The 14,921-nt window shown below is 46.5% G+C and overlaps 1 protein-coding gene across 4 annotated transcripts in view; it reads right to left on the bottom strand.

Annotated features, from left to right (window-relative positions):
* The window catches only part of sgk3 (serum/glucocorticoid regulated kinase family member 3), a 171,656-nt gene that overhangs the window by 34,293 nt on the left and 122,442 nt on the right, over positions 1-14,921 (bottom strand). For all 4 annotated transcript variants that reach the window (XM_085993091.1, XM_085993089.1, XM_085993090.1 and 1 more), the window contains exons 11-13: positions 5,608-5,720; positions 3,968-4,004; positions 2,874-2,960 (exon numbers count right to left, since the gene is read on the bottom strand). In XM_085993091.1, coding sequence (XP_085849217.1) covers positions 2,874-2,960; positions 3,968-4,004; positions 5,608-5,720 — 237 coding nt within the window. The remainder of the gene's footprint in view (positions 1-2,873; positions 2,961-3,967; positions 4,005-5,607; positions 5,721-14,921) is intronic.

Genomic DNA, 14,921 nt, shown 5'->3' with positions numbered 1-14,921 from the left:
GAATGCAGGAGACGTACGTCCGGGAAATGTAAAGGCGGTCGTTTCTGGACCTTCCTCCTCCAAACCTCACGGGAGTGATGGTGCTGGACTCAGGATGGAGATTTCGCCAGACATCCACCAAGTTGAAGGACCCGACCAGGCTCCTGAAGTTCCCCATCGCCAGAGCGGTCCCTTGCCTCGAGGTGCAGTTGAAATCCCTCCGCCCCCCCCACCCACCCAGAGGGTAATGCACTTGCTGGCGTTGATGGAGCCTAAAACAGCGGACACTTCTGCAAACTTACTGCACACCGGTCTGGGGAGCATACATGTTTACTAGGTGGAACAGCACGTCCCCCAGGCGAACAGAGAGATGGAGCAGCTGGACTTTATTGAGACGACCCAGGCAACCAACCAGAAATTCCTGGAGCTTCTCAAAGGGGATGAGGGGAGACTCAGTAGGGGGCACGAGGGCATCCACTGCTTCACTGGTGATAGACTCCAAATCATCCCCAGTGCCCTTCACCGAGTCGCCATCCCCTCCAGGAGGTCGCTGCTAACGACCAACCCGTGCACTGCACAGGGTGCAGTGAACACCTCAGCCGCACCACGGTCCCACCTCTGTCACGATCCCACCCCCAGGGTTGAGGGCAGAGCAGTCTTCCCTGGGCTCGGGTCGGCATGCTGCAGCAGTTTGGGCACCCCCTCCGCCACCGGGCTGGATGGCGAAACCAGGGGAAAACCATCCAAAGTTCCTCCCCTTCCCCGCCACCACCCACCAGGCAGGGGGAGGGGAGGAACTCCCGGGAGATGTCAGAGTGTGGCTGGCCGAGCTCAGCATCATCGGCCTTGCCTGCCCTAGTCTCCAGGATGCTCCAGATCTGCAGCACCCCCCATGGGTAGGGCTTCCTTCCCACCCCCAGGAGGCACAGGCTGGGCAGATGGATCTGTCTCACCCTCCCGAGGGATGGGTAACTCCCGCCGACTGTGCGTGGTGGTTGGGGGGGCCCGAAGGACCCGCGACGGGCATCGTCTCCTCTTCCACAGGCGGACAAGGATACTCCTTCGTCTCTTCCTCCCGGAGGGGTGCAGAGGGAGGGAGACCTCCACCTCCACTTTCTGGTCCCCGATCCCGACATCAGGATGCAAGTTCTCTGCTGAAGCGGGCATGATCATGATCCCGAATGAGCGCGGGATGGGACTGTATGCGCTCTCCAGGGGACTTGGCCTGAGGAGTTTAGACTTCCTCTGTGCCTTCCTTCCATGAGGATGCTCTCGCCCTCCCCACTGGAGGCCGATGACGTCACTGCGCACACACACACCTCTGTGTAATCCAGACTTTTTGATCAACCAGCACCACGCCGGAATTAAAAAAAAAAAAAAAAAAGTTTCCTGTACTAGGAGTGTGACCTTATAGTTAAGAAAGGCTCTAAACATAGAAACATACATAGAAACATAGAAGATAGGAGCAGGAGTAGGCCATTCGGCCCTTCGAGCCTGCTCCGCCATTCAACAAGATCATGGCTGATCATCCAAATTCAGTACCCTGTCCCTGCCTTCTCCCCATATCCCTTGATCCCTTTAGCCTCAAGAAATATATCCAACTCTTTCTTGAATATACTTAATGAACTGGCCTCCACCGCCCTCTGTGGCAGAGAATTCCACAGGTTCACCTCTCTCTGGGTGAAGAAGTTCCTCCTCATTTCAGTCCTAAATGGCTTACCCCTTATCCTTAGACTATGACCCCTGGTTCTGGACTCCCCGGCCATCCGAAACATCCTTCCTGCATCTAGTCTGTCCAGACCTGACAGAATTTTATAGGTTTCGATGAGATCCCCTCTCAATCTTCTAAACTCCAGTGAGTATAAGCCCAATCGACACAATCTCTCCTCATACGTCATTCCTGCCATCCCAGGTATCAGCCTGGTGAATCTTCGCTGAACTCCCTCCATGGCAAGAACGTCCTTCCTCAGGTAAGGTGACCAAAACTGCACACAATACTCAAGGTGCGGTCTCACCAAGGCCCTGTACAACTGTAGCAAGACATCCTTGTTCCTGTACTTGAACCCTCTTGCTACGAAGGCCAGCATACCATTTGCCTTCTTAACCGCCTGCTGCACCTGCATGCTTACCTTCAGCGACTGGTGCACAATAACACCCAGGTCTCTTTGCACTTCCCCTTCTCCCAATCTATTGCCATTCAAATAATAACATGGGACTAAAGGGAGTATCTAACAAAGGTGTACAAAATGATGAAGGTTTTGAGAATGTAAATAGTAAAAGTATTGCATCTATTGGTTGATGAATTGGTTAACAGGAGTCATAGACTCAGGATTACCACTTGAAGGGGTTGTTGAGCAGCAGAGTAGAGATCAACCCCAGGAAATTAAAAAGTGTGTGTGTCTATTAGATTCCCCTTCAGCCCCAATTTTTAGCTTTTCTTCCTAACGGTAACCTCACATTCCAAGTACTGTATAACCTGCTCACAATTTCATTCCTTCGCTTGTGTTTCCCTTCTCCCTCACTTGTGTTACTGTATCTCCTCTTACTTTTCATTTTTCTCCTGGGTTCTGGTTGCGCCAGATCCAACGTCAATCCTACTCTTTGATTAGATGGGAAGTATAATCCTGAGGTGGGTTTGGTGCTACTGTTTCAGCTTTTCCTGCCCTACTGTCCTGTGTTCCCATGGCAGCTACCAGAATTTGCTAACGGAGCCTAATTGACTGTGGATGAATGAGTGAATCGAGCATTCTGTATGGCCATTCTTTATAGCTAATATATTTAACCTGCATTGTAAAATAATATTTTTCATGTAGCAAATATCAGTAAGTACAGTGAAACAGTGCTAAACTTATTTGCCAAACAGTATAAAAATGTCTTTAAAAATTGATCATCACCTCTGGTGTTCCACAGAAAGTAGATGTGGTGTCAGTGCAAGCAATTCCTTCTTTACAGAGGCCAAAGTCTGTTAAAGCTATGTGCCCCTATAACACCAAGTAAACAGCAGCTGATGAATCAAATAACTAAAACAAAAGACATTTAAACAATGTAAAATTTAAAACAGAAAGCTGTACATACACAGTAAGTCAATCAGCATCTGTAAAGAGAAAAGACAGGGTAACATTTGGATGCAAGACTCTACTCCAGTTCGGAGGAAGGCTCTTTCCATTCACTTGCCTTTTCTCTTTACAGGTGCTCCAAATTTACACCATTTTCTATTTTTTTTGCAGATTTATAGCATTTACAGATTTTTTCTTTATTTATTTAAAATGTAAACAATTGAAATGTAATTTCATTGATCTTATAACCACCCCAGTAATACTAGTGACCATTTATTTTTAAAAGTTGAATAGCAGTTTCAAAATCGCTGCTTCAGCAAAAGCAGACTGGCGGCATAGAGGAATATGCATTTTAATGATTATAATGGGAAACATACAGAACATAGAGACACTAATAGTCCCTATATTCTTATAGCTCAATTATTGTAAAAGCATCTGTGACCATGTGTAGGAACCAATGTTCCCTTTAAGCTGCATGGCTGCGCGCAGCCAATGAGCCGTCTTTTAAATTGAAAAAAAAATGGGTATGTGCGGACTTTTGAAATGGGCCACGCAGCCTGTTAAAGGGACCGTGCGGCCTAAAAAAAATTACGGGGAACATCGGTGGGAACCACGAACAGGTATACATGACATTTTCAGTTATACCAATAACATCAACACTTGTACATCATCTACAACAACATCCACCAGGGGACTTTGGTGTTTACATGCACTAAGTAATCTGTCATTTTTGTTAAGAAGCATTTAAATTTATCACATTAAAACCTATCAAAAATACTGCAGCTAATATTTAGCCCTATTCCATCCTAATTTCCTTTTCACATAACAGCTCAATATGGAGAAATGGAAGTTTACAGGTTACATCTGTGGCCCATATTTCAGTGTTCTTAAATAATCAAACTGCTTTACTAATAAGAAAATCATGTGCATACCTGTGAGTCTAAAAGGATATTTTCTGGTTTCAAATCCCTATTACACAAAGAAGTAAATTGACATAATTTTAAAGCCTATGTAAAAGTAAGTCAAACAGCATGTCATTTAATACTGTAACAATAAGAAATGAGAGCACGGAGGAGAGAACGTTTGGAAAATCATTGATTATCAATTTCAAGTTAAAAAAACCAAATGACATCATTTACAGAATGGTTATGCTACTAGCAAATCAGTAGGTGTATATAACACAGCCACTGCAGCAGCACGATCAACAACCACCAGAAGCACCACCAATCCCACCAGCTGGAGGCATTCTGCAACTGGGAGCAAGTGGTGATCGGTGAGGCGAAGGGTGATATATGAGGACTATTTATCATTAACAGGATACAAGTGGCAAAGTTTTGAAAAAGTTGAGGATGGTGTATGGTGAAGCCAAGAGGTATGTCCTGTCCACAAAAAAGCAGGGCAAATCCAACTACCGCCCTATCAGCCTACTCCCAATCATCAGTAAATTGATTGAAGCAATTTTAACAGTGCCATCAAGCAGCACTTACTCACCAATAACCTGCTCACTAATGCTTAGTTTGGGTTCCGTCCGGACCACACAGCTCCTGACCTCATTGCAGCCTTAGTTCAAACATGGTACAAGAGCTGAATTCCAGAACAGAGGTGAGTGACTATCCTTGACATCAAGGCAGCATTCGACCAAATGTGGCACCAAACAGCCCTAGTAAAACTGAGGTCAATGGGTATCAGAGGGAAAACTCTCCAGTGGCTGGAGTCATGCCTGGCACAAAGATGGTTGTGGTTGCTGGAGGCCAATCATCTCAGCCCCAGGACATCGCTGCAGGAGATCCTCAGGGATGCGTACAAGACCCAACTATCTTCAGCTGCCTCATCAATGACCTTCCCACCATCATAAGGTCAGAAGTGTGACGGTTTGCTGATGATTGCATGGAGTTCAACTCCATTGGCAATTCCTCGGATACAGAAATAGTCCATGCCCACATGCAGCAAGACCTGGACAACATCCAGGCTTGGGCTGATGAGAGGCAAGTAACATTTAGGCCATACACATGCCATGTCTCCAACTGTCTCCAATGAGAAAGCCTAACCACTTCCCCTTGAAATTCAATGGCATTACCATGGCCGAGACCCCCACCTCAATATACTGGTGGTCACCACTGACCACAAACTCAACTGGACTAGCCACATAACGGCCGTGGCTACTGGAGAAGTTCAGAGGCTGGGTATTCTGTAGCAAGTGGCTCGCCTCTCCACCACCTACAAGGCACAAGTCAGTAGTGTGATGGAATACTCTCCACTTGCGTTCGGTACATATCCAAAAAAAGTACTGCTGCCATTATCAAAAGAATATGGTAGTGTTGTTTGCATAGTCAGATGAGTACTTGGCTTGCATTCCTATTTTTGAAAGCATGCAGAATGTGGTTAGATTAAACTACTTAAACTAGAGCTTCCACTTCCCTCCTCCTCCTCTCATCCACTTGCTTGTCATCACTCTGTAGCATTCTGGTTTGAAATATCAACTCACTGTTCAAAATTATATTGCACAATATGAAGATGCATATATTTATAATGCACTGTAATGATTTACATCAAGTTCAGAACAATAGGTTACCTGTAAACAATGTTGAGTGAATGCAAGTATCCCAGTGCACTGGCCATTTCTGCAGCATAAAATCTGGCTCTGTCTTCTGGGAAGCAACGCTCCCTTTGTAGATGGAAAAACAACTGAAAATAGTTTAGGATAAGTACATTAACACACGACGATCAAATACTGCATAGATTTTCCATATTACAGGAAACTCTTTTTTAACCGGCACCGACTGGACCGACGTGGTGCCGGTTCATCAAAAATTCCGGATAACACAGAGCTATAGTAAAAGATACGGAGAGCTGAGAGCTCCGTATAAAGCAACAAACCCTGTTGCTTAGCAACAGGTGCAGAACAATGGCCACAAGTTCCAAGCGTCTCTGTAGCTTAGCAATAGCTGCAGCCACACCCATTGCACAGCAACAGATTGAGGAAGGCAAGTAATATGAAGTAAAACTTACCTGAACCTACTCCTGAATTTTGCCGGTTAACCGAGATTTCCGGTTATTTAGGTGCCGGTAAATCAAGCATTTCCTGTACCCATGGACTATGAAGAATAGTTCCATTTTGTGTATTTATGTCAATATCATAGGCTGCCCTTTCGAAACAGCCAGATTAATTATGGCCAATATGGGGCGGGGAGATTTCCTGTGTACACTAGGTATAGTGAAATTGTAACAACTTGCATTTATTTTGCGCCTTTACCATATTACAAAATCCCAAGGTGCTCCACAGGAGCGTAATCAGACAAAAATTGACGCTGAGCCAAAGGATGAGATATTAGCACAGGTGACTAAAAGAGGTAGGTTTCAAATAATGTTTTCAAGTAGGCGAGAGAGGTCGAGAGGTTTAGGGAGAGAATGCCAGAGGTTATGGGCTGGAAAGCTGAAGGCACATCCACTAATGGCGTGGCGAAGGATGTGGGAGATGCACTGGAGGCCAAAATTGGAGGAACAGAGTTCTCAGAGGTTACAGAGATAGGGAGACGCAAGACCATGAAGGGATTTAAATAGAAGGATGAACATTTTAAATTCAAGGCATTGATGAACCGGAAACTGACATAGTGACTTAGTGCAAGTTAGTAACCAGTAATGCCAACCCCACCGTCTCATAAATCAAGAAATAAACTCTTAAAAATCAAGAAATTTGGTATAAAAATCATGAGTTGCTATTTTTTTCAAACGTAACCAAAGATGTGCGGGTTAGGTTGATTGGCTATGATAAATTGACCCTTAGTATTAGGGGGATTAAATACGTGGGGTTACAGGGATAGGGTGGGATATGTGTCGGTGCAGGCTTGATGGGCCGAAATGGTCTCTATCTGCACTGTGGGGTTTCTGTGATTCTGTGTAAACTAATATAGATTGACAGCTGGTTTATAAACCTCATTAGTGGCTTATTTAATCTCCAACTGGTCACAGCTCTTTAAAAAAAAACTATATTACCATATCTGAAAGTGCTTTACAAAAAAAACCTTTAAAAAAATTCTACCCGTTATCACCACGTTGCTATGTATCTCAGTTTAAGGTTACGATGACGGTTATTGGGATGACATCTGCTGGAGTGTTGCACGTTTAGCAATTTGCAGTAGCTGTTGGGAAGGTTTTAGTTCATAGCAAGAGCTTTTATTAAAATCTGAAGATATTGAAATGGTAGTGCCATGCTTTAATAAGTATGGATTCTACAAAAATATTAGCATAAATCCAGATTCAGACCAAAAAAGGAAGTTCTGCCATTTCAATATCTTTAGGCATCTAATCACACTTAGATGTGGATGGTAAATTTCCAGACAATTTTCTCATGGAACTGTGTAAAAAGGGGTAAAGATTTGTCTGGTGCCCTTTGGCTAATATTCCTTATGTGGCTTATGAATTATCCAGCTGCAGCTTTATTACAGGATCTCCTACGTAGATGCCTCTGGATTAATATTCAGTATTACAAGCGATGTCCAAGTGTGTGATTATAGGGCTGAATAGTTCCCTGTTGAATCTGGAAACAAGGTGGCCGGAATTTTGCCGACTTCAGCGGGTCCGGTGTGGGTGGTGGGTCGCGACCCCGCTGCTGGTTCCATCTTGTTGCTGAAAACTAACTTAGGTTAATAGGGCCTATTAAGCCCGCCCAGCACGCTACCCGGCCCAATTAAATGGAGCGGGTCTGGTAACATCATTCATGACGTGTTTTCAGCCAGGATCTTTAAAGGAATCATGGCCACATTAGATTTGAAGTTTAATCTAATATAGTGCTGTCAGTGCACTACAGCATTGGAGTGCTGCAAACACAGACAATGACTGCACAGAAGCAGACGGCTGCACCCAGGTTCTCCGATGACTCCCTCCATATGCTTATGGAGCACACAGGGAGGTCCTCTTCCCTTTCAATGGGACGAAAGAGACCTCCCCAGGAGACCAAGACAGCCTGGTTGCAGATTGCAGAGGCGGTCACAAGCAGAGATGTGTTCAGGAGGACCTGGGTGCAGTGCTGCAAACATTTTAATGATCTCATTAAATCAGGAAATGTTAGTACAAAGCCACACTCAACTTCATCCTGCTGCCTCTCATCACATCCCCATCACTCTGCCTTCCCTACTCTACTCCTGCACATCCTTACACACACCAACATACCTTGCACCTACACCCATCCCTCTTTCATCCCCATCTCACTAGCCACCCCTCACACTCATCCTAGTGCAATCATACCAACTAACAACACACAAGGGTATCCAATGTTTATGTAAAGTTTCTGTTAATGCGTTGTCAAACATAAAAATCTTTATTTTCAACACTTTCCAGTCTTGGACAGATTTGTGTGCACCTTTGGCTTAGTGAGTTGCAGTGAATGATGAGACATAACCGTACTCCCCCGCAATGTTGGTGAGTGTGAAAAGAATGGCTTGGTCATTGTAGGGATGCTTTATGGTGTTGGTGTGGGGTGGTGCCAACCTGGCACATCATGTGGCAGCCTTATGGGTGTACAACGTAAAGTTAACTAAATCTGGCCATGATGAGGCCATCCCTGGCAGCAATGCGCTCAGGTGCTGATACCCTCTGTCCTATGCAGCATTAGATGATTGCGGAGAAGGTTGGTGGTGGTGTTGGTGTTTGGGTTCATCGTGGTCCAATTCTGAGGACCAAGATAAGGCAGTATAAATGGTACCCATGGATGGAATAGATGGCAGGTGAAGCACAGATGACAGAAGCATTCTGTCAATGGTGAGCGAGTTCTTCCAATGAGGTGAGACTAGATGGAGACTTTGCTGGAAAGACTTGCAGCCTGCAGAATCTGTGCTGGAAATGGACTGAGCAACAGCTTCTGCCTGAGGAAAGTGATCATCTGTCTTTAACAGGAACAGTAACATAGTGGTTATGTAACTAGACAAGTAATCCAGAGGCCTGGACTAACGATCCGCAGATGAGAGTTCAAATCCCACCACGGCAGTTTGGGAATTTAAATTCAGTTAATTAAATAAATCTGGAATAAAAAGCTAGTATCAGTAAATGGTGACCATGAAACTATCGGATTGTCGTAAAAACCCATTGGTTCACTAATGTCCTTTAGGGAAGGAAATCCGCCATCCTTACCTGGTCTGGCCTATATATGACTCCAAATCCACACCCTTAACTGCCCTCTGAAATGGCCTAGCAAGCCACTCAGTTGTAAAAAACAGCTACGAAAAACAATAATAATAAAACTGGACGTACCACCCGGCATCAACCTTGGCACCAGCTATGGACACGGCAACGGCACACCCAGCCTAATCGACCCTGCAAAGTCCTCCTCACCAACATCTGGGGACCTTTGCCAAAATTGGGAGAGCTGTCCCACAGATGAATCAAGCAACAGCCTGACATACTCATACCTTTCAGACAATGTCCCAAACTCCTCCATCACCAACCCTGGGTCTGTCCTGTCCCACCAGCAGGACAGACCCACAAGTGGTGGCGGCACAGTGGTATACAGTCGGGAAGGAGTGGCCCTGGGAGTCATTGATTCCAGACCCCATGAAGGCTCATGGCTTCAGGTCAAGCATGGGCAAGGAAACCTCATGCTGATTACCACCTACAGCGCTCCCTCATCTGATGAATCAGTACTCCTCTGTGTTGAACACCACTTGGAAGAAAAGTAGCAAGGACACAGAGTGTACTCTGGGTGGGGGACTTCAATGTTCATCAAGAGTAGCTCAGTAGCACCACCACTGACCGAGCTGGCTGAGTCCTGAAGGACATAGCTGCCAGTCTGGGCATGGGACAGGTGGTGAAAGAGCCAACACGAGGGGAAAAACCTACTTGGCCTCGTCCTCACCAATCTACCTGTTGCAGATGCGTCTGTCCATGACAGCATTGGTAGCAGAGACCACCGCACACAGTCATTGTGGAGAAAAAAGGTAAATCATGCTTGACTAATCTACTGGAATTTTTTGAGGATGTAACTGGTAGAATAGATAAGGGAGAACCAGTGGATGTGGTGTATTTGGACTTTCAGAAGGCTTTCGATAAGGTCCCGCATAAGAGATTGGCATGTAAAGTTAAAGCACATGGGATTGGGGGTAAGGTACTGACTTGGATAGAGAACTGGTTGGCAGACAGGAAGCAAAGAGTTGGAATAAACGGGTCTTTTTCCGAGTGGCAGGCAGTGACTAGTGGGGTACCGCAGGGATTGGTGCTAGGACCCCAGCTATTCACAATATATATTAATGATCTAGACGAGGGAACTAGATGTAATATCTCCAAGTTTGCAGACAACACAAAGCTGGGTGGGCGCGTGTGCTGTGAGGAGGATGCAGAGAAACTCCAGTATGATTTGAACAGGTTGGGTGACTGGGCAGATGCATGGCAAATGCAGTATGTAGATAAATGCGAGGTTATCCACTTTGGTGGCAAAAACAGGAAGGCAGATTATTATCTGAATGGCAATAGATTGGGAGAAGGGGAAGTGCAACAAGACCTGGGTGTCCTTGTGCACCAGTTGCTGAAGGTAAGCATGCAGGTGCAGCAGGTGGTTAAGAAGGCAAATGGTATGTTGGCCTTCGTAGCGAGAGGATTCGAGTACAGGCGCAAGGATGTCTTGCTGCAGTTGTACAGGGCCTTGGTGAAACCACACCTTGAGTATTGTGTGCAGTTTTGGTCGCCTTATCGGAGGAAGGATGTTCTTGCCATGGATGGAGTGCAGCAAAGATTCACCAGACTGATACCTGGGATGGCAGGAATGACGTATGGAGAGAGATTGGGTCGATTAGGCTTATAGTCGCTGGAGTTTAGAAGAATGAGAGGGGATCTCATTGAAATTTATAAAATTCTAACAGGACTAGACAGACTAGATGCAGGAAGGATGTTCCCGATGGCGGGGGAGTCCAGAACCAGGGGTCACAGTCTAAGGATAAGGGGTAAGCCATTTAAGACTGAAATGAGGAGAAATTTCTTCACCCAGAGAGTGGTGAACCTGTGGAATTCTCTACCTCAGAAGGCAGTTGAGGCCAACTTATTAAATATATTCAAGAAGGAGTTAGATATATTTCTTAAGGCTTAAGGGATCAAGGGATATGGGGAGAAAGCAGGGACAGGGTACTGAATTTGGATGATCAGCCATGATCTCATTAAATGGCAGAACATGTTCAAGGGGCCGAATGGCCTACTCCTGCTCCTATCCTATGTTTCTATGAAGTCCCGTCTTCAGCCATCTTATTGAATAGCGGAGCAGGCTCGAGGGGCCATATGGCCTACTCGTGCTCTTACTTCTTACGTTCTTCACACTGAGGCCACCTTCCATCGTGTTGTGTGGCACTACCACCGTGCTAAATGTGATAGATTCAGAACAGATCCAGCAACTCAAAAACTGGGCATCCATGAGGCGCTGTTGGCCATCAGGAGGAGCAGAATTGTATTTTACCACAATCTGTAACCTCATGGCCTGGCATATCCCTCACTCTACCATTACCATCAAGCCAGGGGACCAACCCTGGTTCAATGAAGAGTGTAGAAGAGCATGCCAGGAGCAGCACCAGGCGTACCTACAAATGCAGTGCCAACCTGGGGAAGCTACAACACAGGACTACATGCATGCTAAAAAGCGGAAGCAGCATGCTACAGACAGAGCTAAGCGATCCCACAATCAACGGATCAGATCAAAGCTCTGCAGTCCTGCCACATCTAGTCATGAATGGTGGTGGACCATTAAACAACTAACGGGAGGAGGATGCTCCATGAATATCCCCATCCTCAATGATGGTGTAGCCCAGCAAGTGAGTGCAAAAGACAAAGCTGAAGCGTTTGCAACCATCTTCAGCAAGAAGTGCTGAGTGGATGATCCATATCAGCCTCCTCTGGAGGTCCCCACCACCACAGAAGCCAGTCTTCAGCCAATTTGATTCACACCATGTGATATCAAGAAACGGCTGAGCACACTAGATGCAGCAAAGGCTGTGGACCCCGACAACATCCCGGCTGCCGTGCTGAAGACTTGTGCTCCAGAACGAGCCGCGCCTCTAGCCAAGCTGTTCCAGTATAGCTACAACACTGGCATTTATCCGACAATGTGGAAAACTGCCCAGGTATGTCCTGTCCACAAAAAGCAGGACAAATCCAATCCGGCCAATTACCGCCCCATCAGTTTACTCTCAATCATCAGCAAAGTGATGGAAGGTGTCGTTGGTAGTGCTATCAAGCGGCACTTACTCACCAATAACCTGCTCACCGATGCCCAGTTATGGTTCCACCAGGACCACTTGGCTCCAGACCTGATTACAGCCTTGGTCCAAACATGGACAAAAGAGCTGAATTCCAGAGGTGAGGTGAGAGTGACTGCCCTTGACTTCAAGGCAGCATTTGACCGAGTGTGGCATCAAGGAGCCCTAGTAAAACAGAAGTCGATGGGAATTGGGGTAAAACTCTCCACTGGCTGGAGTCATACCTTGCACAAAGGAAGATGGTTGTGGTGGTTGGAGGTCAATCATCACAGCCCCAGGATATCGCTGCAGTAGTTCCTCAAGGCAGTGTCCCGGGCCCAACCATCTCCAGCTACTTCATCAATGACCTTCCCTCCATCATAAGGTCAGAAGTGGGGTTGCTCGCTGATGACTGCACAGTGTTCAATGCCATTCGCAGCTCCTCAGATAATGAAGGAGTCCATGCCCACATGCAACAAGACCTGGACAACATTCAGGCTTGGGCTGATAAGTGGCAGGTAACATTCGCGCCACACAAGTGCCAGGCAATGACTATCTCCAACAAGCAAGCATCTAACCACCGCCCCTTGACATTCAACGGCATTACCATCGCCAAATCCCCCACCATCAACATCCTGGGGGGGTCACATCGATCAGAAACTTAACTGGACCAGCCAACTGTGGCAAGAAGAGCAGGTCGGAGGCTGGGTATTCTGCGGCGAGTGCCTCACCTCCTGACTCCCCAAAGCCTTTCCACCATCTACAAGACACAAGTGTGACAGAATACTCTCCACTTGCCTGGATGAGTGCAGCTCCAACAACACTCAAGAAGCTTGACACCATCCAAGACAAAGCAGCCTGCTTGATTGGTGCCCCATCCATCACCTTAAACATTCACTCCCTCCACCACCGGTGTACCGTGGCTGCAGTGTGTACCATCTACAAGATGCACTGCAACAACTTGCCAAGGCTTCTTCGGCAGCACCTCCCAAACCCGCGACCTCTACCACCTAGAAGGACAAGGGCAGCAGGCACATGGGAACACCACCACCTCCAAGTTCCCCAAGTCACACACCATTCTGACTTGGAAGTATATTGCCGATCCTTCATTATCGCTGGGTTAAAATCCTGGATCTCCCTCCCTAACAGCACTGTGGGAATACCTTCACCACACGGACTGCAGTGGTTCAAGAAGGCAGCTCACCACCACCTTCCCAAGGGCAAGTAGGGATGGGGAATAAATGCTGGCCTTACCAGCGATGCCCACATCCCATGAACGAATATTTAAAAGAAGTTGGAACTTTTACTGTACATTTGATGCTGTCAAGTAACCAGCTGGAGTAATGGCCACGGAACTCCCACCTCAGGTTGACAGACGTGCTTCCCAAGCAGCGTGGTTCCCGTGGCCATGCAGTTAAATTTAAAAAGTAAGTTAAAAAAGCCTGTTAAGGGTCTGACAACTAGCTGTTAATCATCTCAATTGAGTCACCTGCCGCTACCGGTCAGGTCGGCTCCGCGATGATAGACACGCCTGGGGGAAAGGCATGAGGGGGTGGGATGATTTCCCCGAAGTGTTAGATCTTGGGAAGAGAAGGAAAGGAGGGGGGAGGAAGCATACTTAATTTAAATATTTTGCACAATGTGAAGAACTTCCTCATTTTTTGGTCCATGAATCTGGGTTTATATGCTAATATTTTTGTACAATCTATACTTATTAAATCAGTGCACTGCCATTTCAATATCTTCAGAGCTCATTAGGAGACACAGTCAGTTGATTCTGTTTCATGACCTGTTCCTGCTGCATTAACTCGGTCAGATTACTGATATTAGCGGCAAGCACTGCGCCCCATCGGGACCACGCACTTCCACCAGTGAAGAGTCACACTGTCTGCAACAACCTAACATGAAGTAGCACCGTTTCTACTGGGAACACTTGACTCACTCTCAACTTCCCAGCTGCCAACCCACCACAACACAACACAGCACAGGCCCCAGAACAGACGGCCCTGGGCAGGGAGCGAGTAATTCACGGCTCAACTGCACAAACACCTGGCCGCCACAGGCTCTGCACTTACACGAGTCACCGAGTCCCAACAGCAGGCAGCATTAAGTAGGCAGCCACGCCATCCTCTTCCCAACCTGCGAGACCGAGGCCTTGTACTTTCCCGACCCGACCCCTCGCCAGTACTGACATCACAAGGTGAGCATGATCAGCTTTACGAGGGGAGAAAAAGAAACGCAAGATTTGACTGCCTTATTGCATTTTTTTTTTTTTTTTTTTAATCACGAGGCTTAATTAACTTCGAAATCGCATCTCTTGCGATAAATTCGCAAGAGTTGGCACGTCTGGGATATGGACAGCAGAGTTGTATGAACTCAAATTTTTGGAGGGTGGAAGATGGGAGGCTAGCTTTAGATCATAGCGTGCTTGCCTATGGGAATTAATGTTTGTGTTTGGGGTGAAAAGACCTTTGGTAAGAGTTTGAAACTTGAGGAGCTTCAGGTCAAAAATGTTGGTGGGGTAACGGAGGACGTAATGAACTGAGGCTAGCTGCTTCCTCACGGGTGAGTGGCCAATTTATAGGGAATCACATAGTATGCTTTTACGCACCTTTTAAAGTAACACGGGAGGAGGACTTGGAACAGATTACCTGCACTAATTGTAGTGTATGTACCCGTC

Source organism: Somniosus microcephalus, chromosome 7, assembly GCF_052327205.1.
Source record: "Somniosus microcephalus isolate GS21.2 chromosome 7, FLI_Smic_1.0, whole genome shotgun sequence".
NCBI classification, from domain to species: Eukaryota; Metazoa; Chordata; class Chondrichthyes; order Squaliformes; family Somniosidae; genus Somniosus; species Somniosus microcephalus.
Note: the sequence above shows the minus strand (reverse complement) of the source record. Positions and strands in the feature narration are given on the sequence as shown.